Source organism: Anomalospiza imberbis, chromosome 22 (genome assembly GCF_031753505.1).
Source record: "Anomalospiza imberbis isolate Cuckoo-Finch-1a 21T00152 chromosome 22, ASM3175350v1, whole genome shotgun sequence".
In the NCBI taxonomy this organism is placed as follows: domain Eukaryota; kingdom Metazoa; phylum Chordata; class Aves; order Passeriformes; family Viduidae; genus Anomalospiza; species Anomalospiza imberbis.
Genome location: NC_089702.1, coordinates 2678443 through 2703431, shown reverse-complemented (window position 1 = coordinate 2703431; position 24989 = coordinate 2678443). Strand labels below are relative to the sequence as shown.

Genomic DNA, 24989 nt, shown 5'->3' with positions numbered 1-24989 from the left:
TTGCTGAATTTATGCTCCCCCTCTCCTTTGTTGTAGTCCTTGTCTTGTGGCTCTTTCCTTATTTGGTTTTATTTATATTTATATTTACATTTATGTAATTTATATTTATATTTATATTTATATTTACAGTATTTATATTTATTTAATGTTTATAGATTTATTTTTGTATATTTATATTTATAGTATTTATATTTATATTTATATTCATATTTATATTTATATGTATATTATTTATATTTACAGTATTTCTATTTATTTAATTTTTATAGATTTATTTTTATATTTTTATATTTATATAATTTTACATTTATATATAATTTTTATATACATATATATACACACACTATATAACTATATAACTTATATATGCAGGTCCCTGCAGTAATTTGTGTGTTTTCCAGATTGTTGTCTGGGGGTAAGGGGTGACATTAATTTTCCTCTGGTCATTGGGCTGTTGCTGTTGTGGGGGAAATGTGTGTGAGGAACAAAATTCTCTGCTCGAAGGTGGCTGGGACACTCACTCCTGTTCTTCGTTGCTCAAAGACTGGGAGGCAAACTTGACTCAGGATGCAACAGTTATGGTTTATGGAGAGAAAAAAAAGTGATTTTCACATTTTCACGTCTTATTCTTTTTTAGTTCCATGCGTGATTAAAAAAAATATTTTTTTCTATTGGATGCTTCATTTTTTAAAGTGTCAAGCAGCTGGCTACCCCAAAAAGTAGCAGTTTCCTCAGCTGGAAGGGTCTCTGTGGTTGCCATGACAGTGACTGGCAGGATCATAACACAAAGGTGAGGAGCCTGAAAGTTGAAGGAGGCCTCATGTAGGGTTTGATTGATAGAAAAAGTGATTTTTAGCTTGGTAAGAAAGAGTGTGAGCAGCTCCTCCACTTGCCCCTTGCTGGGTTCCCAGGGCCTTAAGCCCTCTAGCAAATAAGGAAGTATTTGCCCAGAAGCTATGAGAACAGAAGCTGATCTAAAAAACCCCCAAGGAATTCTATTTATTTCTGAAGGACTCAAAACTGGGAAGAAAAAAAAAAAAAAGGGAAAAAAGCTAAAGATAAAAGGGTAAATAAAAATAAAAGGGGTAAAGAGGAGCTTCTGATTCCAAAGTCTGTTCCACTCTGACCAGCTGTGGCTAGGAGGATATGGGGCTACTGACAGATTGGAGCAGCCTGACATTTGGGGTTTGGGTGGGATATTTGTCTCTTGGCCAGTCAGGCTGACTGCTTAACATGACTCTGACTCATCAGACAGAGCCCTGCAAGACCAGGTTGGTGCCACAGTATTTCTCTTCTGATTCCCACAGTTGCTTCTTAGCCATGTTTTTTAGGGAATCTTTAAGATACAGAGCTGCTGCACCTCTGCTGCTGTAATTAACAGATCTTCAGCTCCCCATTAGTGGTAAAGATCAGTAGATTGGTAAGGTTCACTGGAAATGAAAAATTTTTGACTGAATTTTTATTACTGTAATGTTCTAATTGTCAAGTCTGCTGAACACATGTATCAACCCCAAGTTAGAATGTGTTTGTAGGTCCAATGTAATATTCCCATTTCCAACCAGTGAGTTCTTAGGGGAAAAAAAAGGGAAATCTGGAAGAAATGCTTTTATGATGCTTTGTTTCTGCTTGCTAGTGTTGTTTCAGGCCTGTAAGAGTATCTCAGTTATGGAGGTCAGTAGAATGTGGGAAGAAGAGTGGGAGATCTCCTTCTGCTATCACGGAATCAATCAGGCTGGAGAAGACCTCTGAGTCCAGCCTGTGACCCACCATCAGCATGGCACTGAGTGCCACGTCCAGGCTTTCCTTAAACATCCAGGGATGGTGACTCCAGCACCTCCCTGGGCCTGCCAAGGTCTCATCACCTTTTCTGGGAAGAAATTCTCCCTCCTGCCCAGCCTGCACCTCCCTGGGTGCAGCTCAAGGCTGTGTCCTGTTCTCCTGTCCCTGGTGCCTGGGAGGAGAGGCTGCCCCTACTTGGCTCTCTCCTTTCAGGCAGAATGTGATTTATGCTGGGGATTAAATAGATATTTGATAAACAGCTGGAGCCAAGTGTGGGAAATGAATTTGTAGAGAATTTTAAAAGTTTGATACAAGGAGAAATAGAACTCTGAAAGATGCATTGGAGTAGGACCCACGAGGGGTCATTTTAGATTATTGGCTTTAAGGCATTTACAGCATGGGGTGGCTAAAGCTGATAGGCCAAGGAACACTTACAGTGTGTTATAATTAGGAAATGGTTGGCTTCTGATTGTGATGGAGTGAATTATAACATCTCTATTGTCTCACCCTTCACATGGGACTGAAAACGGAATAAAAGCTTTTAAAACACCTCTCAGTTATCCCATCTCTGGGTCAGAGATTGGGCTTAATCCAACAGCCAAGCTATCAGTATATTGTAATAATATTTCTCTTTTTATTTGGCAGCAATCAGAAACCCTGGTTTTCTAGCCAAATCTTAACATAAGATGTTTTTAACCTCTGAATGAGTGTGGTTTAATCACAAAAGGTGAGGAACAGGGACCTGAAAGCTAAATGATTTTTTCCACCCCTTCCACCATACAGGTGTCTATGTGTTACACCTACAGCTGGAATTAGATATTCAGGAGCTCAGCACTCAACAGTGATAAATTGCATTATTAAATTGTGTATTCTGCCACTAGAAGCCAACAGCAGGAGAAGACTCAAAGGCCTCTGCTCTGTTCAGTTCTGTGCTGGACTGTCAGTCCACTGCAAGTAGGAAATAGCCAAAATTAAACACAAACTGACATTAAATCCACACTTTTAGAATACTGTAGGCTAGGTGCAATTAGTAATTACCACTTATTTATTATGAACAAGTAGAATTCTAATTAGGCTGATTTGAGCCTCAGCTACTCCCTCAGTTTGGATTGGCAATTAAGGTACTTCTTGTACTAGTAATTATGGTTTACCATGAAATTACTCTCCCTTCTACCCCCAAAAAAGCATCGAATTAGCCATGAGTGGAATTATATTTATCACAGGACCCTGTGCAGTAGATACTTTGCAAATAAATACAAACAATTAGAAAAACCACTCAGAGTGCTGTGCCAGCACAGTAATTAGGGTCTGAAGACAGGAATTTTTGCCGAAGCCAAACTGGCTGGGTTGTCATTCAAGAGAACAGCCCTGAGGGTGTGTCCCAGCCTCTGGCTCTCCTGATCCCCTCCCAGGAGAAACCCAGCAGGAGGAACAGTGCAGAGAATAGTGTTCTACCAACATGGTCCTGGAGCAAGGAGCCAACTTTGTGAATTCACCAGCCTGGTGTTTTCTGAGATGTCACAGTGACCCTGGCAGGTGACCAAGCCAGACCAATACAAGGCTGGTGCAGGGTGTTTCAGCAAACAGAAGTGTCAACCAAAGGATAGCAAGCACAAGCTAAACCTGAATTCTCCCCTTGCCCAGAGAATTAGAAAGCAAATTTCTTTTCCTAATATTTGAATTCTAGTCCCTATAGCTGCAGTCATTACTTCAGTGACAATTTCAAAGTGTTATGCTCTTGTACAGGCTAATGAATAAATCAGCTTCTGACTCCTTTTCTCTCCCCTTTCCTTGTAAAAATGCATTTGTCTCTGGCCTTGTAGCCAAAGTGGAGAATTCTGTGCCACAGAGCTTTGGACTTTCACAGATGGAATAACTACCCCCCTTCATTACCACATTAACATTGGAAGGCCATCTATAAATCAGTTGGGTTTATGTATCATCAGTAGGGGATCATGGATTAAATCCTCGTGCGTATAGATTTTGAGGGCCAGTTTAATTTTTTTGTTAACTTTTAAGTTAGTACCCTTGCCTCACCCACTGTGCAGAAATAGTGAACATTTTGTGCTTCAATTTGTTTAGCCTTCCAAATATGCATGAACATACTGAATTTCCTTTAGAACATGAAGAATTTTCCTAGTTTAAAGTGTTAAACTTCTTTTAACCACGGAAGCAAATTTTAAAAAAAATTGATTTGTAAGTTCTCATACCTTGACCAACTTTAGATCTGTGTTTGCAGGAGTAAGAATTACTCCTAGGCCTTCAGATAACTGGGAGCTTGGGGTTTTGCATGAATTATGATAGGTAAATGTATATTTTCCAATCTTCTAGGCTTCCAACAGAGCTAACACTGCACAGGGTCTTTCTCTTTTGGAATTTGCTCTCTGCTACTCTTTCTTCTTAGGCATTTGGCACACCTTAGGAGTCCAGCTCAGTTTGGAAGGTAATTCTGTATTTGTCCAAAGCAGAGCTGTACAGACACTCTGGCTTTCACTGCTGGAGTAAGATATTGGGGAATGTTTCAGAAGGAATCCTCTCACAAGCTGCCTCTCCTGCAGTACCCACTGGCACAAAAAACCCCTTTTTTTCCTTCTGTGTCGTCTGCCACAGACTTTTGCCTGGAAGCCTCCTTCCATGGGCTTATACCAGCAAGGTGTTCTTATTTGAGAGGCATTTGGTTCAATGGTTTGTGGAGTAAAAATCTATTACCAAATAGAAAGGGTAGAAGAAACTAAACTAATATAGTCTTACAATAGAAATATTAATGTGTTTTTACCTGTAAAAACCACTTGTATTCCCATCTGTGCATGCCTTAGATTTCATCCAAGAGGAATAATTTCCACTTTTCTAGAAAGTAAAGACAAACAGAAAATTAACTTTTGGTACACCTGTCATGTGTAACCACCATTCAGGGATGAGTTATTAAATATATCATTAGCTACTGTCTGCAGAACAAAGAAAATGAGCTGGAAAATAAATTATATTACATATATTCTCCTCTACTTATTGTCATGATTTGCCAAAGATTAGAAATTGATCATTAAGGACTGATATTGCAGTAACAGGATTATTTCTCACAGTAATCTGTGGGGTCTTTGTGTATTGAGCCCATATTCATAAATGCATTGAAAAATCTAAAAACTCTGCACACAAATTGGTCTTCCTGTGCCTTAAAGCATTTAGTTTCCAGAATAAATAATAGGTTTGGAGAAAACACCCAAATCCTCCATTTGCTATCTCTAAAATGAACACAAGAAAGATAAAATACAGGCAAAAGAAAGGTTTGCCTGTCCTCCTTATGTCTGCAATAGGGTCACTGTGTGTGTCAGGGAAAAAAGGGAGAGTTGGAATGATTCTGTTCTTTCTGCTGCTGAAACATTCAGAGGACAGCAAAATTTACTGACATATTTTGGAAAAAGAAATGTATTTTTTTGGAATGGAGGTTGGATTGTTCACTATAAAGTAATGGGAAGTAATGGGCTTTTTTTTTTTTTCTTTTTTTTAATAGCATACCTAAGTTCCAAACATGAGTCTAAGGCAACTCTTTTTTTCCATTTCATTTTTGATCTTGAGAGGCCTTAATAATACAGTGAGGAATGCAATTCAGAGCTAGACTGTAGAAGTGAGTGGATTCTGAATAGCATAATAAATAATTAAGTTGCAATTATTAATAAAAATACTTGCCATTAAAGGAAAATAGACATAGGATGTCCATGAATTCCCTTCACCAGGCAAGTGTAATATATAATTCAAGATATATTGCCAAAAGAAGGCTCATAATCATTTGTCCACAGGTCTGTAAAATACAACATGATAATTCTTCCTATTTCAGTAAGAACAATCTGCCATGCAGACAGCACAGAATAGAACATTTGTATCATAGTAACTCAAACCACCAATTTAACTTAGACAAATGAAAAAAAATAGGCTCCAGCCCACACACTGTGGCCTGGCACAGAGCAGCATCCAAAGATGCATGCAGATGATGAGATTAATTTGTTGGGCCCTTACTTATCACCTAGAGGCTGAGGCTTCGTATATTCTGAGGTAATTTCCTGATGCATGCCCAACGTGCTATTTCAGCTTGGCTCCAGCCAAACAGGGCAATTTTCTGCAGCCAGAAGGGGCCAGAGTTACCACATCTCATTATTAAAATGCACTCACAGTTCAGCTCTTTGACACCTGGGCCTGAGGTCTGCCCTGGGCTGCTGCTCAGGCTGGCATGTGCAAGGTCTCTGTCCTTTGCTCCATCTCCTGCCTGCTCCTTTTTGTCCCTGTGACATTTTAGACAAGAGGATCTCACAAGCTCTGGTGCAGGATTTTCTTGTTTGCACTTATCTGTGTGCTGGCTGGTGTTTGTGTCTTCTCTTCATGAAATTTTGGTGTAGAGTTTGAAAGAGACATATTCCCCAGTGCTGCAGAAGCTCTCCTGCACGTGGGGTCAGCCTAAGGGACAGAGCTGGGACACCTGAGAGGGTCACACTGCCTCCTGGGTTCTTTTGCTTCTTTTCTTTGCTTCTTTTGCTTCTTTTCTCTGCCAAGGTCGAGATTAAATGTGTGAGATGGTATTTCTTTTTAGGTTTGTTTGTTAGTTCTTATCTCTGTTACAGTCTCACAAATGGTGACTTCTGCAGCACTTCACTCTAACAAGGTAAAAATGGAGCCCTGTCTCTCTCTACAAGGCCTTTTAAGGATAAACTGTCTAATAAAGAAATGACACCTCAATTATTTTCACTTTTAACCCAATAACCAACCACCTGTGCCTGCAATGTGGACTTTTTTATCCAATTACACAAAACCCCTCAAACCCATGGAGAAGAAGGTGAAGAAGAAGGTGAAAAAGAAGGACCAACCTCCATCTTGCTTTATATATATATTACTACATTCTAAACCCTTAAACTCTGAGTTTCCCACCATGTGATATCACACACTTCTATCCAAACTGCACACCCACAATCCCAGTTCTGTCATTGCATTTTGGAAGTTTTCTCCACGGCCTCAGGTCAATGCAGTGTTCTCCTGGGGGTCAGTGCCTGCCAGCACAGAAAGTCTGAAATCTCAGCATCCAGGGTTCCAATACTCCCATATGCCACCATTTCCTCAGCTGTTTTCCTGATGAAAACGTGGCCTGAATCATCCTGGTGGCTTTAACAAATACCTTAGAGAGTTGCGGATTAATATGATTCTTTAAAGGCAGCCAGCACCCTTCTTCTGCCTGGAGGTTCTGGTGGTCCCTGCAGGAGTCCAGCACCTCCTGCTGCTCTCAGGAGCCACGGATGAGGCAGCTCCATCAGGCAGCCAGAGGTGCTGCAGAGTGAAACAGAGATGCTCTGTCATTTGTCCTGGACAGACACACAGAGCTCTGTCTGCAATCACAAATTAACATGGAAATTTCTCGCAATTCAGTCTTGGACAGACACACAGAGCTCTGTCTGCAATCACAAATTAACATGGAAATTTCTCACATTCAGTCTTGGACAGACACACAGAGCTCTGTCTGCAATCACAAATTAACATGGAAATTTCTCACAATTCAGTGTATTGCGCAGAGCAAATGGAGTTCAGTTTGGGGTTTTTTAAAACTTAAATAACAATATCTGTGGGGCTCCTGTTTCCCTGTGTGCTGTCCCTGGCATGCTGTGTCCCTGATGATAGAGGACATCTAATAAACTTTTATTTTTATTTACCAAAAATGCATTGTGTTTGGGAGTGTGTCTATCACAGTGCCCCTCTCATTTCAGCTGGAATTGGTTTTTCCTGCAAATTACAATTAAGATTCAAAGCATTCACAGAGAGAAAGTTTTTTAGGCCTGAGTGTTGGGAACAAAATCTCCTACAGTACCCAGAATGTTCCTATGTGCTGTATGTGATTCCAAAGAAAGATGAGCAATTTACTTACATGAACTAGTTAGTATTTAGCTTTGTGATATGAAAATAAGATATTGCCCTGATGACATTTAAAGTCAGTGAAAAAGCTTATTTTGACACCATTATCTGACTGTGGTGTTTCTGGATTTCTTTGCTCATGAAAGACTCTTCCTTGTAGTACATTTAAAATCTAGAAGACATTAAAATGTACTTCCGTGTAGTACATTTAAAATGAATGTTTTCTGGTGAACTCAATAATCTAATCATCGAACGGTTTGATATTTAAAATCTAGTGCTAAATGTTTTCTGGTGAACTCAATAATTTAATTCTCCCCAGCAATACTGCTGTTGATTATCCACGAGGCTTGCATGTATTTTTGTTTTACAGGACAGAAATAGCTGCCCAGACCTTGGAGCAAGATAAGATGCAAGTCTTTGAACTGCAGGAAGGACAACACGAGTGAGTGACAGCAGCAAAGCCGTGAGACTGGGGGAGACAACTTTAATTTATTTGTACATGGAAGGGTCCTTACCTCCTATTTGGGTGATGATAAATGACAAGATGTCGACAGTTATTAATTAAACTGCCTGGCATAGCAATGTACATGATGATAAGACCTAAGAAATGTGCAGCATTCCTCCTACCCCATCATGAGAATGAGGCCCCTCCGCTGTTCTCTGGCACAGCAGAGATTAGAATAAAGCATCAATATTCCACTACAAGCTGGCTACCTAGTAACTGCCTGAACACAGGGCCCTAAAAATTGAAATTCTGCCTCGTGTGATGTGTAGTAATTAAACTTCAGCATTCTTTCTGCAGGAAATGTTTCTCCTCTGTTGTTCCCACAGATCGTGCTACAACAACAATTTTAGCCCCATGAATTATTAACTAATTATGAAGGGAATTTCTCAGTCTGCTTTAACTGAGGAACAAAGACAAGCCCAATTTTTTTTCTTGCCAGATATTGTAATTTAGGACACAAAACACCAAACATGCACGGGGCTCAAGGCTTTGGTCACTCAAGCAAAATGGACTCAGTAACTCAGATCCATTTAAACTTTTCTGATTTGCCTTGCCAATAAAAATGCTTTTCTTCCTCAACAAATACATTGCCACACAATTGCAATATATTTATCCTGTTCTACTTCCATTTATTTCTTTCACATCTATATCCTTTATGTATGTGCTTCTTGGAGCTAAGTATGTCTATATACTGCTCAGTAACTCAGAGTGAAATTTTTGAATATTAACTAATTTTAAATTGCCATTGGCTGCAGATGTGAAGAATCCTTCTTTTATTACTGCTAAATATGTTTATTCTGGCTGATTAGTATGGCTTTTTTGGCCTTTCATACACAGAAGATCTTCTTTTAAACTACTTTTAAAACTGATATCCTTATAAATGCAATCTGGGTGATTGTCCTTTAAATGCTGTCTTAGGAGCTAGATATCAAAAATCAGTACAGCTCCACAGAAATCCATATCAGTTGCAGTTATCTCTTGGGCATTACTTTCTTCTTACTTCTGTTTTTTGGGTTTTAGGGTTTTTTTTTAAAGTTTTTTTTTCAAGATTTCTGAACCAGCCTTTCACCAGACTTGTGTGTGAGGTCTCCCTGTAGAGCCAGGTCCAAAGAAGTTTTACCATAACAGTCATTTCCCCAAAGACCACCCATAAAAAACATTTGCATGAATACCCCTTGGCCTGTGTCATTCTATCTGCACTCTAAATATATATTAGAATTTATATTTCCACTGTTTGCAGAGAAATACAAGTGAATTCAGGATCCTTTGCCATGTCTATATGTGTAACACATACTTCAAAATAATAGTGGTGTTTTTCAGTAAATACAGGGTGATGGCACTGCTGACCAAACCAGAATTCCAGATTTGAGGGCTCTGTAGTTTAAAAGTGAATTGGATGTGGGCTGGGTTTATTGCTCACATGCAAACTGCCAGCTCAGACTGTGCTCCAAAGCAGTTGCACACATCCAGTGGCCCCTTTGGGGTTCCAACCCCCCAAACTAATGAGGAACTAGTTAAAATCCTTACAGGTTATTCAGACAGCACTCCAAACAGAAGATAGAGATTTGCCTGAGGGTGTGGTGCTTGGATTCTGAAATTATGCCAGTTTTCCCGCTAAGGATGTCCTATTCACTTACTCCTACCAGTGGACAATGCTCCACTGAATATTTGCATTTATTAACACTTCTGTTTCCACAAAGTGCAAGTTCAATCTTTATGACTGACTGTGAGTTCTCAATGCCATATTAGAGATTACAGCTGAAAAAAAAAAAACCAGTCCTAAAGAAAAGTGTCTTTTCCAATGGGCCCATTTTTGACTCCAAGGAGGACTCTGGACACCTCTGATTTGAACATTAATTTATTTGGAAGCCCATACTAATTGGTGATCAGGCTTAAATACTTATTTTCACTGGAAGTCTGTGTCATTGTTTGTCCTCTTCCTCCCCTCAATAATTTCCTGATAGCACCACTTTTGTTTCTAGACATGCAGAAATTCAACATGAGTGAGAAGTTTCTGGGTTTGAGCTCTACCCTTAATCTGAAGAACAATTTTAGGAGAAAACTATCACTTTTAAAACTAACTTCTCCTGCTAATTTGACTAGGCAGAAAAAAAAAAAAAATAAGGCCCTGCAAATAGCAGAACTCTCCAAAGGGGGAAGTAATTACCTTAAATTAAGCCTTATTTCTGGATATAAAAAAAACCCCAACAAAACAACAAACCAACAACCACCCAATTCTAAAAGCATGTTGGGCAGACTGGAAGCATTAGAGTTAAATACTGGCCAGTTTATAGTGAAAGGGAAGGAAATAGACAGGAGGAAGGGAGGAAGAAGAGATTAGAGAAATTGAGAGATGTAAATAGTCTCAGAGGAGCCACCGTGTCCCAAAACCTCTCCTAAGGGAAGGTTTTACACCAAAGAATCTGGAGGTCTGAATGAAGAATGACATCACTTATTTATTTAGCCAGAGCTAAGCTGTTTTCTTAATTGAAATAACCTCATGCTTCAAGCATTAAATTGTTGGGGGAGTGATAATGATGTCTGTTTAATTTAGGGGCTTGATAACCATGAAATAAATACCCTGTTGTTGCTTGGTTTGAGAGTATATTTAATTTGCCTGGAAAGCCATGAACTAGAAAGCTTGAGCCTTAGGGTTAATGCTCCAAACATCCTGGGGTGAAAGTCTTCAGTGGGGAGATGCATGGCTTTGGGTTTGTAACTCAAGGATTTGGGACTCAGGACTCAGTCAAGGACTTGAGGCTGCTCCCCTTTGAGATGAAAATGATGGTATTACCCTTCTGGACACCAAGAACAGAGCAATGTGTTCTTTCTTCATCAGAAAATTCACCATTTCCATCTGAAGTGTGGGTTCCCAAGTGTCATGACAGGCCCGCTGGAATCAGCTGTAATCTAAGTGGCCAATATGGGGCAAAAAAATAAAGATTCACATCACACACTCACCTTGGGTGGGGGGCTAAAATGGATGTTTATGGCTCCAGAAGAACTTTTAGCAGACTTCCAACACCTAAATAGGGTCTAGAGGAAACATGGACAGGTCTCTGCATCAGGGAGCCAGGGGCAATGGTTTTAAACTGGGAGAGGGTCAGATTTTAGGAAGAAATTGTTTACTCTGAGGGTGGTGAGGCGCTGGGACAGGATGCCCAGAGAAGCTGTGGCTGCCCCATCCCTGAAGTGTTCATTTTATCTGTACACTGTAATGTGGTAAAGGTGATGTGTTTTAAAGGGTCTCTTTGTGTTTGTCATATTTCAGAATTAGCAGGGCATGTGCTGATGAGCTTAACCTCTATTCAGGCTTTACTGATTCGTTTTATTATCCTTTTTTTACAGTAAGAACTTGCTCTCATAGATGAGCAGTGAAAGCTTTTAGGATTGAAAGAAATAACCAGTTCAGGGTACAGCATCAGAAATGCTTAACAGAGACAGAAAAATCAGCATTACTTCCTCCCTTTGGTCTTGGGACACACTGTGTTTGTTATACTCTACCCAGAGTAAAATTCATTTTGGTGAATAATATAAAAAATACAGCAAAGCCCCATGTTCCCAATGCAGTGAAATGGCAACAAGGCATCATGAGCCTTGTCCATGGAACTCTGCTGCTTGACTCTCCAACATGCAGTGTTAAAATCTGTTTCCACAGGGAAGGAAAATGTCAATCCCTTGAAAAAACTTGGAGTTGAATTTTCCTTTGGTGGCTCCAGGACTGTAGGGAGCAGCTGCACTTTTGTGGAGCTTAAATGACAGTGGCTGCATGTGCTGCAAGTTCTGCAATTTGTGCTGGCTTTATTTTAAATGCTGAGTTATTTTAGAAGTAGATTTCCATTACTGGCCCATCAAGGGGAGTTCCAGCTGATCAAATTTCAGGTTCCAGCTGCACAGCATGTTCAATCCAAACTCCAGCTACAAACAAATATGCTATATGATAGTTTAAGGCTTTTGAGGCTGTTTGTTATAGAAAAGTTGTTCTGTGTGCCCATATGCTGCACTAATTTGAGTGAAACAAGCTAATTATAAGTTGATGTCATATGGCTAAAAAAATACATGTTTATGCCTTCTCTATTTCACAGCGCTGACTTTCTCAACCACACTTGCAGAACACACATGTGATGTGTTTTCTGGGCCTAGGAGCTCACTGGATAAAGTTATGCTCTTTATTGTGCAATTTCTAATTAAAAAGATGAACCTTGTGCAAAATCTTTGGGGCCTTGTGGATACCAGCAGGATTCTTCTTCTGCTGGTAGATTTGTTTTTCACTGAATTACAGCAGAATTCTATTTTTGCCAGAAAAAGCAATGAAGTGAGCACAGTGACTATTTTAAGCCAGTGAGTGTATTGTAGAGAATGTGCCACGGTCTACACAAAGTGATGGAAATAAAAGTGGGGTGGAAAAGCAGATTTGGAGAAATCATGGATTCTGTCTGAAAAAAAGTGACCTGATTTCTTTTCTGAGAACTTCCCATCGTGGCATTGCCCAGTTCTGACAGGCAGCTGCCTCCAGCCAAGGGAGGGTAAAAGCAGTGACCTGTTACTACTGAAACCTCAGCAGCACCTAAACAATGCAAAATTGTGCTGTTCTACTGCAAAAATGACAATGAAGACGTTCGCTCTCTTTTGAAGAATTTACAATTCCAAAGACAAACTATCTAATCTAATCTGCTTTTGTAGAAGGAGCACCCAGCAGATCACTGTCCATTCTTTGAAAAGAACTGGAAGTATATAATTTTGTGTAAAAGAGAAACTCAGATTTCCTACGGACACTTTCTCAAACCCACAGTTAGGGATGCTTTCTCCTCTCAGGTTATGCACACTTATATTAGAGGTTAAAAATAGAGGGTGATTGCAAACATAAATAAATAAATGGACAATCTTAAATTCTCTGTCTGAAAGAACCCACTTGGATGTGGTGGTGGAGGAGAATGTGGCAGGCTATCTCTGAAACATCCTATATTTTGATTTTTCCAGCTGTTAGCAAAACACTATTTCCTATTCCTCTCCTGATAACATAAATTGCAAAAGTGGTGGTTGGAGGTGACTGTTTCAGGGGAAAGATTACAGAAGGCCAGTCATGTCTGCAGACTGCTCATCTCATCCACCTCTAACCTGTGCTAAAAGCAGTGAGAATCATGCAGTCAGGATGGGTGTTGAGAGGAAATACAGCACAAAAGGACTCTTCACCCGCTGGGATTCTGGTAAAAGCTTTTATGACTTGCAAAGAATAGATCCTTACATTGTGAGTTAGAAAAATGCAAGATTCGGAGTGGCAGTTTAACAGCAGGAAACACTGACACTTCTGGTAGACAAGAACTGTATGGGACATGGTTTTTGGGTAAGAGGACCTCTTCTAGGTGAAATATTTGGGAGAAAGACATTCCTGGCTCACCTGAAGCAGGCCTGATGCTTCTGAATTGCCTGAAACCCAGGCTGGAGTCTGAGATGAAGTGGAGCAAGTCTCTTTCACTGGCTAATCAGAATCAATATTTAAAAACCAATATTTCATTGCCTTTAGATGCTTGGGAGACTGTGGAGCAGCTTTCCAGAGAACTGAGCTGCTTTTCTCACTTCAGCACTGCTTGCAGTGCTCATACTGAATTCTGAAAATTAAGCCTCAAGTGTCAAATTCATGAAGGCAATGATAAGTTTGGGAAATGTTGATGCAGTTGTGACAATGGTTTTTGGGTTTTTATGTGATGTATCAAGTCATAGTAAGGAAAGGACAATTTATGTACTGGTTGTCTTGAAAAAGCTGCTCATCTTTGCATCTGCATTGAAAGACCTGCATGTGCAGCCCAAGCTCAGTTTTCTCTGACTTTATTGGAAAATGTTTCTTAAAGATTAAATGAAAATGAGCATAGGTCTACAATACCAAACTGTAAAAAATTTTAACTGTTGCTTGGCAGCCCTTGAAAGGGGATTCCACACTGTTTTTCTTTTTTTTTCTTTTTTCTTTTTTTTTTCAGTGAAAGAAATCTGAAGCAATCAGATTTCAACCATGAATTCTTGACTGACAGTTCACAGATTTATTGTTTTCTTTGGTGGCTTTTTCCAGTTGTGAACACACCAATCAGGAAATGTCTGGGGGAAGCAGAAATGAGAATATGGAAATAATTCTGAGCTACTCATCTGCCCAGGAAGAACTTTTCCATGAGAAACTTCCTGTACCAGAGCAAGGGGTTCCAGGATGGAGGTTCTTTAGGGATGTGTAGGTTGGTAGAATTAAGGATCTCAACACTTTTGATCATAGAAACTGGACTTGACACCCTGACTGTTCTGTAAATCCCTGGCTTTGCAGGAAATCAGCTTTAGACTGTAACTGAAAATCAATGAGTCTTTCTATAATTAATTATTGTTTCTACTTTATTAACAATGTATTTAAAATTAAAAATAACAGATGAATATTTTTAAAGCAGTATTACTTCTTGTTCTCTACAAGTTAAAACATTGCATAAATAATTTTCTGGAAAAAAATAAATACGTAATTCACTCTCTGAAATGACACCTTTTCTCTCTAGGTTCTGGTCCCACATATAATAACTGAAAAATCTATCAACATTTCAAATTTCCACAGTTTATATTATTTCAGCAGAAATTCTACAGGACGTATACAGTATGTGACAATTCACTTTCTAACAATATCCTTTAATGTAAAAACACAAACATTAGTCTGAGTGTTGAGAAGCTAAGTAAAGGAAAGTTGCTGCCAAACTAAAGACTTACCAAAGCTGCATATCCTAAAGATTTTTCTAGAGGAATTCATGACTTAGCAGAGGCTCACTTTTAATGCAGAACCACCACCACACTGACAGAGCTTGGTTTGCACAGTTTTAGTGCTACAGAGTGTGTGGCCAGATACTCCAAACTCTACAGAAGAGAAAATGTAAATGGATGTATCTAAGCTGATATTAAAGTCAAACACGTTCTAGGAAATAAGGAATAATCAGTATATTCTATGTTAAATGATGTATAATGTTAGCTGTTTACAGGACAAACATCAGTGAGGTTATCTGGTTTGAGAGGAGCATCTTTTTCATAAATCTGCTCCGCTTAGGAGGATTTGTTGAATTGTCCCTAAAACAAATCATTGTTCTTAAATCAATATGGTTTTAGTAGCCAAATCTCAGTTTTGAATTTGTCGACCCCCTAATCTTTTAATTAAAAGTATGAAATAGATTTGTCACACTTCTGTTTTGAGAACACCAGTGCCATATTTTGATTTCTGTGTTTGAGAGGAAACAACTGGTGCATGAGGACATCTGATAGTGTGTTAATTTCCCAACAGTTTGACTTCATTCACCATCACTTGAAATCCCTGCCACCCCAAACTTTCTAGGGCTCCTTCAGAGAGTGCGGACTCTCCTGGTGCGTCCCTAATTGCAACCTTGTCCTGCATCCTTGTCCGGGAAAGGGATCTCGGTATTCTTTTCACACCAAGTGAGTGGAATGATGCCTAGCAAAGCGTGACTGTCCCCACAACAGCTTCACTCTCCTCTCCTTCCTACTCGTGCAGGACACACAAGCTGCCATGGACCTCCAAGGGGTGCCTCCAGCTGGCTTTATCTCATTCTCTTATCAGACCATAAGTGCTATAATCTGATCGATTTTTGCCTATGTGAGCCTTTGACCCAGCTTAGCAGAAGGAATTGGAACCTACTGCAGTCAGAACATCGTGCTGCGGCCTCTGAGTGCCTTTGGATGGTTTAGAAACCATCCGGAGCTGCTAGTCTGTGTCACCCAGAGCCACCCGCTAATAGGCATTTTCCAGCTCGTGCTGGTTGGATTTGCCGCTCCTGGCTCTGGAGAGATGGGGCTTCTTGTTCTTCTGGGGCCGGGCGCTTTCCTTGCCGAAGTCCTTGAGCTCGGACTGGTTGTGGTAGCGGGTGTAGCGCTTGCACTTGCAGGACGTGGCCGCTCGGAATTTGTAAGTCCGAGTCTCCTGCTGGGGACAGGCCATGGGGACGCGCTGGGTGCGGCTGTGCGCGGGGATGCAGCGGAAATCCAGCGCGTTCTGCCGCCACCACTTGCCGCGGCCGATGGAGTTGGGCAGGAGGTGCGAGGGCTCGCACTGGCCCGAGCACAGCAGCTCCTTCACCGGCTTCAGGCTGCGGCACGGCCCGTCCGTCAGGAACCGCGTGGTGCGCACCTCCCGGCAGCTGAACGCCGCGGCATCTGCGAACAGGGAACGCGTTAATTCCTGCTCCTGCCTCCTCTCCTGCTCCTGCCTTCTTTCCTGCTCCTCCTTAGACCCTCTTCGTGCCTTCTTTCCTGCTCCTGCCTTCTTTCCTGCTCCTGCCTTCTTTCCTGCTCTTCCTTAAACCCTCTTCGTGCCTTCTTTCCTGCTCCTGCCTTCTTTCCTGCTTCTGCCTTCTTTCCTGCTCCTCCTTAAACCCTCTTCGTGCTTTCTTTCCTGCTCTTGCCTTCTTTCCTGCTCTTGCCTTAATTCCTGCTCTTGCCTTAATTCCAGTTCTTTCCTTTTTCCTGCTCCTGCCTTCTTTCCTGCTCTTGCCTTAATTCCTGCTCTTGCCTTAATTCCAGTTCTTTCCTTTTTCCTGCTCCTGCCTTCTTTCCTGCTCTTGCCTTAATTCCAGTTGTTTCCTTTTTCCTGCTCCTGCCTTCTTTCCTGCTCTTTCTTAAACCCTCTTCTTGCCTTCTTTCCTGCTCCTGCCTCCTCTCCCGCTCCTCCTTAAACCCTCTGCGTGCCTTCTTTCCTGCTCCTGCCTTCTTTCCTGCTCTTCCTTAAACCCTCTTCTTGCCTTCTTTCCCGCTCCTGCCTTCTTTCCTGCTCTTCCTTAAATCCTCTTCTTGCCTTCTTTCCCGTTCTTGCCTTAATTCCTGCTCTTTCCTTTTTTCCTGCTCCTGCCTCCTCTCCCGCTCCTCCTTAAACCCTCTTCGTGCCTTCTTTCCTGCTCTTGCCTTAATTCCTGCTCTTGCCTTAATTCCAGTTCTTTCCTTTTTTCCTGCTCCTGCCTTCTTTCCTGCTCACCCTTAAACCCTCTTCGTGCCTTCTTTCCTGCTCCTGCCTTCTTTCCTGCTCCTGCCTTAATTCCAGTTCTTTCCTTTTTCCTGCTCCTGCCTTCTTTCCTGCTCTTCCTTAAACCCTCTTCTTGCCTTCTTTCCTGTTCTTGCCTTAATTCCTGCTCTTTCCTTAATTCCTGTTCTTTCCTTTTTCCTGCTCCTGCCTTCTTTCCTGCTCTTCCTTAAATCCTCTTCTTGCCTTCTTTCCTGTTCTTGCCTTAATTCCTGCTCTTTCCTTTTTTCCTGCTCCTGCCTTCTTTCCTGCTCTTCCTTAAACCCTCTTCGTGCCTTCTTTCCTGTTCTTGCCTTAATTCCTGCTCTTTCCTTAATTCCAGTTCTTCCCTTTTTTCCTGCTCCTGCCTTCTTTCCTGCTCTTTCTTAAATCCTCTTCTTGCCTTCTTTCCTGTTCTTACCTTAATCCTGCTCTTTCCTTTTTTCCTGCTCCTGCCTCCTCTCCCACTCTTTCTTAAATCCTCTTCTTGCCTTCTTTCCTATTCTTGCCTTAAATCCTGCTCTTTCCTTTTTCCCTGCTCTTGCCTTAATTCCTGCTCTTGCCTTAATTCCAGTTCTTTCCTTTTTCCTGCTCCTGCCTTCTTTCCTGCTCTTTCCTCAATTCCCAATATTTCCTTAAATCCCTTCCTTTGCTCCTGCTCTTTCCTTAATTCCTGCTCTTTCCTTAAATACTGTTCTTTCCTTGATTCCTGCTCTTTCCTTGATTCCTGTTCTTTCCTTAAATCCTGCTTTCCTTCATTCCTGTTCTTTCCGTAAATACTGTTCTTTCCTTCATTCCTGTTCTTTCCTTCAATCCTTTTCTTTCCTTAATTCCTCTTCTTTCCTTAAATCCTTTTCTTTCCTTAATTCCTGTTCTTTCCTTAATTCCTGTTCTTTCCTTAAATCCTGCTCTTTCCTTAAATCCTGCTCTTTCCTTTTTTCCTGCTCCTGCTTTCTTTCCTGCTCTTGCCTTAAATCCTGTTCTTTCATTCCTGTAACCCTCATTCCTGTTCTTCCCTTCATTCCTGCTTTTTCTTTCTTTCCAGGCTCTTTCCCTGCCAGCTCTGAGAAAGCACCCACCAACCCCCTGTACACTGCACTGTGGGTGGGAAGGAGCACTTTGAGGGAATAAAGGTGTTTTTAATGGCTTATTTTACTTCTCATTACCTTCCTCTGATTTTGGGAGTAATAAAGTCACTCTGTACCTCTAAGCCAAGCCTGTTTTGCACCCACCAAAGCCCCCATGCCCTGTCTGCCTGCGCTGTGGGTGGGAAGGAGGAACAGTTTGGGGTAATAAAGGTGTTTTATTACCTTAGTAATTAAGATAATTTTACTTCTCATTGTCCTCCTCTGATCCTGGTAGTAATAAAGTCATTTTGTACCTCTAAGCCAAGCCTGTTTTGCTCTTGGAGTGTTTTTTCTCCTGGTCCTTATCTCAAACCTCCAAACCTCCAGCTACCTCCAGCTCAGTTTATCTCACTCTCTTATCAGACCACAAGTGCTATAATCTGACAGATTAAAAAAAATATTTTCTCTCCTCTGCCCAGCTGTGCAGGGGAGGGTGAGTGAGTGGCTTTTGTGGGTGCCTGGTGCTGGGCCAGTGTCAAACCACAGCGGTTCCTGTAGCAGATTCTCTGAGCTAGACACAAGCTGAATGGCTTGGACAGCAGATTTTCAGAAGAAATATCTCAAAAGGCTCATGCATGCAGCTCCTGACTATTCAGCTACTCCAGCTGTAAGATCTTTGAACAGCAATGTGCAAATTGGTGAATAAAATCCACCAGGTGCATTTCATGTCAGTGCTCTGCAGGGGGGAAATAGAGCAGCTGGGAATTTTTGGCAATATTCTCCTGGCTCCATTTACCTGTGGGCAACACCTTCCCCCAGTGCTCTAGTTTAACTCTGTTGACTTCAGATGTTGACTCCAGATTTAAATTCTTTTGGAAGAAGAAAAAAAAAAGTGCTCCTTAAGTGGTTTTTAGCTTGCATGGTGTGCTCCAGGTTAGAGAAATCACAGGTAGCAACAGCACTAAGGAATTCCCACTATTCAGGCAGCAGCTTTTCCAAGTTTCCTGTTCTCTGTGGTAATTCCACATGTCCCACATAGTTCCCCTGAGAGAGCTAGAGGCATCTCCTGGCTATTAGGAACCTTAAAGATTTTTTTCCTCTCCTTTTTCTCAATGGATAACTCTAGGCAAATGAAGCATTAGAAAAGACAAGATTTCTTAGCATTAAGTATTTAGAAACTTTCCAGTTGTAGGACCATAACTTTTCCCAAAAGTGGCTTTTCCCAAATGACATCCTTGTTGGGAAGACACAAAATTTGATTTTTAAGGGCTTATCAAATAACTTCATCTAGAAGTTATGAATCTACATTAGTTATTCATCTACATGAATGTTCTTCTCTTAGTCAAAAGGACAGATTTAACTCAGGAGCACTGTTTGTGGTGGAAGCCTTCAAAGGTCAGCTCACAGAGGAGGCTGTGTCTGTTAAGCCCATTCTCCTCACTGTGCACAAGGTTTAGTTCAGCAAAAAGGGATTCTGACCCTGAATCATTAGTGGCAGAACAGTATTTGTAGAGACATTTTAATTTTTGGTTTTCCTGTGAAGTACAGAAACAGGACTTTCAGTGCTCAGATTTATATTTGTCAAAGTATATTTATATTTGTCAAAGTATAGCAAGATTTCATTTTTTTTAATTTTGAAGGATTGCATTAATGAAATTAAGCAATCCTTGCCAGCTGTGACAAAAATACTGGCAACTGAACTCCACGTGCACTTCAGTCTAACACTGCCAAGTTCTCTAAGAATCTAAGAAAATTCTGTCTGTCTGTCAATAAAAAAATGTGTTGAATAAGGTGCATTGTACTTCCATAAGGCACAGGCAGTTAAATATCCAGGCACTTGCCTCAGCTCTGTAGGTGATTTTATCTGCATTTATGTCCTGTCCTGTGAGTGTGCAGGTGCAAAGTCACTCGTGGTCTGGTGCATATGCTCCAGAAAGGTCTGGCCACTTTGGATCATAATTTTGATTCCTTATGTTAAAGATGCCAAAAGAAGTCTACAAAACCATTGTGTATCTTAAACAACTGCCCAGTCTCCCTCAGTCTTGGATTTCTTAAGTTATTGTGCTTTCCACTTTGAAAAATAAGCACCTGTCAGTGGGGCAGGTTCTCAGCTGATGTCAGAGTAGCAGGAGGCTAAAAAATGAAGGTCTTGAGATGTGAGAAGAAAACCAACCTGCTCTGACCTGGTGGTTGGTGGGGCTGCCTGGGAGGAACAGAGTGCTCCCCCCCTTAGAAATATGAGAAACTTTTAAGGTCACACTCTCAAAAGCATTACTTTTTTCCCCTTTCTTTTAAAATGTTGATAACCCTGTGGTTTTAAATGCCTTAATGTCAGCTGCAGCAGAAATTCACAATTGCCTTCCAGCTGTCCCCAGAAAAAGGAGGCTGGCTAAGATCTGCCATGCACAACAGTGGAAATTCTCAGTTTGATCTGTGCCTGTGTTGCTCTGTGCTTTATGCTGTGTGTCTGGAGGACCAAGCTTGCCCTATTTTCCAGTGGAAAACTTTTTTAAAGCTACCTTTCTCTGTTTGGTGTTAGCTTTCCATCTTCTGTCTCTCCTCAAAAGGCTGGTGTCTTGCCTCACTGCTAAAGTTAGACACTTGGTCAAGTGACAGTGTATCTTGAATCATTTTTGGCTGCTGGAACCTGGCTGAAGATCTGTCTGTTAGCAAAGGACAGTGAGCAGCACACTTCTCTCATTTAGCTGAACACAACCTCGATGTGCCACTTTTGGTGTGTGATTCTGGTCATAATTGGTGTGGATGTTCCTAAATACTAGAAATTTGTATTATTGTCTCCACTGTCAACCCATTCCCCCATCCTCATATTAAAGAGAGAAAGATAACTTGTGATATTTCTTCACAAAACTCAGAGAAGTGTTAAGTAACATCTACTACAGGTTTTATGTATTGGAGTTGTCTGCAGAGAGCAGCTGGGCAGAGTAGCAATGTTCATCACTTTGATGTTTTCATCAGTAAACTCCAATATATTGTTTCTAATGTTTATATTCATACTTCTTCAACAGTAGATGTAAATCTCTATCACTTAAAGCAGCTGGGCCACACCTAAAGTGCTAATAAACAAACATAGATGGCAACAAATATTCTTTTACAACTTGTCTGCTAGGACCCAAAACAGTAAAAATGATATTTTTCTTACCATTCAGGTCTGGAGCTTGTTGTATGTGTCTTCCTCCATGTTTTGCCTGATTCATGGTGTTGTTGTTGCTGAAAGTCGGCTCCATTGGCGTTTCTGTATTTTCAGTGATCTCAGGAATGATTTCTGTAGCATCATTTTTAAACATCTGCCACCCTTGCACAGAGTGAGATGTGATTTGTGTCAGGACACAGACAGCACACACAGCCCAAGGGATCTGCATGGTCACAGATCAGCTTTTCAGCACCCTGACAGCCTCAGATCCTGGGCAAAGGCACATTATTCCCCTTTTTTAAATCCCTTTTAGAACCAAGCCAGCCAATGGCTATACAAAGTGGGAAGGGCCAGACAACTCATTCATCTCAGCTTTTGTCAGTGTGAAATAAAATGGGTGTGTGGGGGTGGGTTAGTGACAATATTTTACAACTGTTATGCAAAAACCTCTCTTATCTACCTCAATTTTGAGCCTGGCAACAAAAGGTGATAGACAAGACTACAATGAATTGCAACCTGACGAGCCTTCCTGCAGTTTTACTAACAATGGTGTAATTAAAACCCGCTTCTGCCTGCACCCATATTTGAAACTTTGTTTATTGTCTTTTCCAAAGGTTTTTCAGACTTTTTACATTTTGCTGTTGTTATTCCTCTTCCATTTGCTCGCTGTATAAAGTGAGTAAATCTAGAAACTGTAGCTCAGGTATTCTGCAGGGAAATGATTAGGGTTAGGGTAGCTTTTTTTCTCTCCAAAACAAGGAGCTCTACATTTTGTTTCACAAATACACTGGAAGAAACAGGGAAGAGCTTCATTTCAATATGAGAAGTTAATGTGTTTACTTTTCCTTAAAAATAGTTTGCTTGGAGTGTGTTTTTAAATTAAACAGCCAGAATGTTGTACATCATAATTTTTGATGTGCTCCCTCTCACATTTTTAACTCTTGGGAAAAAACACCTAACACATGTTTGCATTTGCTTTAAATTCACTGCATACTACTACTTGTGTGAAGTGTTGAATAGAGGACATGTTCTTGTGTTAAACACAAGACCTTGGCCAGACTGATTTCCAGCCATGGAACAACAACAAAACCAACCAACAAAAAGAGAAAAATCATGACTTTAGCTCTAGGGCATTTATGCCGAAGATGTATTCATGTATCATGTTTGAGAATCTCAAATATGGTATTCTTCCTTGCAAAAACAAGATGATAGTGATGAAAATATCATCATTTCAGTGTCTCAAGACCACATACACTTTCAAGTGATTTGCAAATGATGTTAGGCTAAATACATTAATCTGAAAGCATCTCAGCCTTTAGGAAGGTTAAGATACCACAGTGAGCTTGTCAGAGCTACTGAAAACAAAATGTTTGCTTGAAGCAGTCCAGGGACACGTGTGTGTTCCTGCCATGCTTGTCACAGACTTCCTCAGGAAAATATTTCCTGTAGAAGAGATTCCAAACCCATTCAGTCTGACTTTCCCCTGTGACTGCAGGACTCAGAATGGTTTGCATTCCATTCTGGCAATTCCCCTGGTGGGGTACAGAAAAGAGGTGCCACCAAATGTGACGTGGTGTGCTGTCCCTTTCCATCCTTTGGTGTGCCCTGGATGATGAGCAGCAGCAGTGACTGGGGACATTTCACCCCTTCATGCACACACAAACACCCCCAGCAGCTGCACCATGGCACTGAGGCTGAGCTTCAGCACGGCTGCTCTCTGCCACAGGCCTGTCCTGAAGCACTGCCATCTGAAACACATTGGAAGGTGCTTTCCTTCCTTGTTTTTTGCTCAGCCAAAAATGAGAAATCAGCATTTTCAGAAGTGCTCTCCTTTCCAAATACTCCAAATATTAGAAATCAGCATTCTCAGAAGTGCTCTCCTTTCCAAATACTCCAAATATTAGAAATCAGCATTCTCAGAAGTGCTCTCCTTTCCAAATACTCCAAATATTAGAAATCAGCATTCTCAGAAGTGCTCTCCTTTCCAAATACTCCAAATATTAGAAATCAGCATTCTCAGAAGTGCTCTCCTTTCCAAATACTCCAAGGAATGTCTAAAAGAAATCATGCATTGTGTTTCACACTACAGTGTGCCCTTACTGTCAGTTCCCCTTCCTCCCTTCCTCCAGCCCACACCTCAGGCATCCAACCATCCAATACAAAACCCGCACCCCATCTCAGAAATGACTCTGTTTTTATGGAGGAAAACAAAACACTATTTTCTTTCTACAATATTTTTTCTCCTCAAACAGTCAGGAAATATTCTTAGCACATTCTTTAATACAGACTGTTGTCAAATAATTTGCCTCCAATATGCTCATTATTTTTTCTCTATAATCATCATCATCATCATCATCATCAGTGGCACTGATTATCTTTAATTAACTTCCTCCTTTTGTCAAAGCAGTTAATGATGGTCTCACAAATACAGGAAACCAAACTCCCAACTATTGCAATTATTCTAAGCATAATTTTGCTTACTTACCTGTAGTAAATCTATTTTTGGCTTAGAGCTAAACCGACCAAGCCGTGAGGGACTCGAAGTCCTGAAGGACCAGGAACTAAACAACGATTTTGGTATTATTTTTGTCAGACAGGAATACCACCATGTGTGGGTACTCTCCAAGAGAGCCTTGTCCACAGTGGCAGCACAGCTGGTGGCAGCAGGGAGTACAGCTGACAAGCAGAACAGGAGAGCAGAACAAAGCTGAGTGCTGGTAGTCACCGAGTCCTTGCTACCTCTTTACTCCCTTGTTTAAATGCCTTCAGAGTTGTATGCATCCACCAAAGCTCAGTTTCTGTTAATTTCTTTTCGTGGAATATTTCCAAAAGCTGTCGTTGTCAGTGCAGGGCTACTGGAGAGAATCTGATTTAGAGTAATCAACTGTCACATGAAACATAAAATTCTTCCTGATGTAGCTTCTCCCAAGTACTTAAACAACCAACCCCTGTATTAACTGTTATATATTAACTGTTATTAACTATTATATTTATCTGTATAACCCACAAGGAGAAATAATACCAAAACTATTTCTGAATGAAAAACCAGAAGCTGTATTTAGCTTGTGGCTTCAAACTTCTTGTCCATAAGCTAAGAGGGCAGCCTAAGAGATGCCAGGAACAAACCCAAATCTCAGACATTCAGATTCCTTAGCTACAAAAACATTCTTCCACACCCTGTAGCTGCTTGCCTGCTCACAGTCCTTTAAATCCATTGCATACTACTACTTGTGTGAAGTGTTGAATAGAGGACATGTTCTTGTGTTAAACAGAAGACCTTGGCCAGACTGATTTCCAGCCATGGAACAACAACAAAACCAACCAACAAAAAGAGAAAAATCATGACTTTAGCTCTAGGGCATTTATGCCGAAGATGTATTCATGTATCATGTTTCAGAATCTCAAATATGGTATTCCTTGTAAAAACAAGATGATAGTGATGAAAATATCATCATTTCAGTGTCTCAAGACCACATACACTTTCAAGTGATTTGCAAATGATGTTAGGCTAAATACATTAATCTGAAAGCATCTCAGCCTTTAGGAAGGTTAAGATACCACAGTGAGCTTGTCAGAGCTACT

General features: G+C 40.8%; 1 protein-coding gene, 1 long non-coding RNA gene and 1 pseudogene across 3 annotated transcripts; 1 reads left to right on the top strand and 2 right to left on the bottom strand.

Annotated features, from left to right (window-relative positions):
* The first annotated feature begins 664 nt into the window (after positions 1-664).
* LOC137486636 (uncharacterized) lies at positions 665-12247 on the top strand. Of its 2 annotated transcripts, none has more exons than XR_011005767.1 (3): positions 665-790; positions 8036-8107; positions 11519-12247. It is a non-coding gene; the product is annotated as an uncharacterized lncRNA (long non-coding RNA). The 2 variants fall into 2 exon arrangements; XR_011005768.1 differs by lacking the exon at positions 665-790 and adding an exon at positions 2449-2506.
* A 3682-nt stretch (positions 12248-15929) lies between these two features.
* Positions 15930-22113, bottom strand: SOST (sclerostin). Its single transcript, XM_068212060.1, has 2 exons — positions 21417-22113; positions 15930-16351 (listed from the first exon to the last, which is right to left on the bottom strand). Exons 1-2 carry the CDS (start codon positions 21634-21636, stop codon positions 15930-15932), a joined length of 642 nt encoding a protein of 213 aa, XP_068068161.1. The 5' UTR covers positions 21637-22113.
* LOC137487046 (trichohyalin-like) lies at positions 16370-18178 on the bottom strand (annotated as a pseudogene).
* Positions 22114-24989: the final 2876 nt, after the last annotated feature.

Coding starts and splice junctions, on each gene's coding strand:
- SOST (XM_068212060.1), bottom strand. CDS start 21,636: ATGCAGATCCCTTGGGCTGTGTGTGCTGTCTGTGTCCTGACACAAATC. Junction 16,352..21,416: donor ACAAGCTCCAGACCTGAATG/GTAAGAAAAATA, acceptor CCCTGTTCGCAG/ATGCCGCGGCGTTCAGCTGC.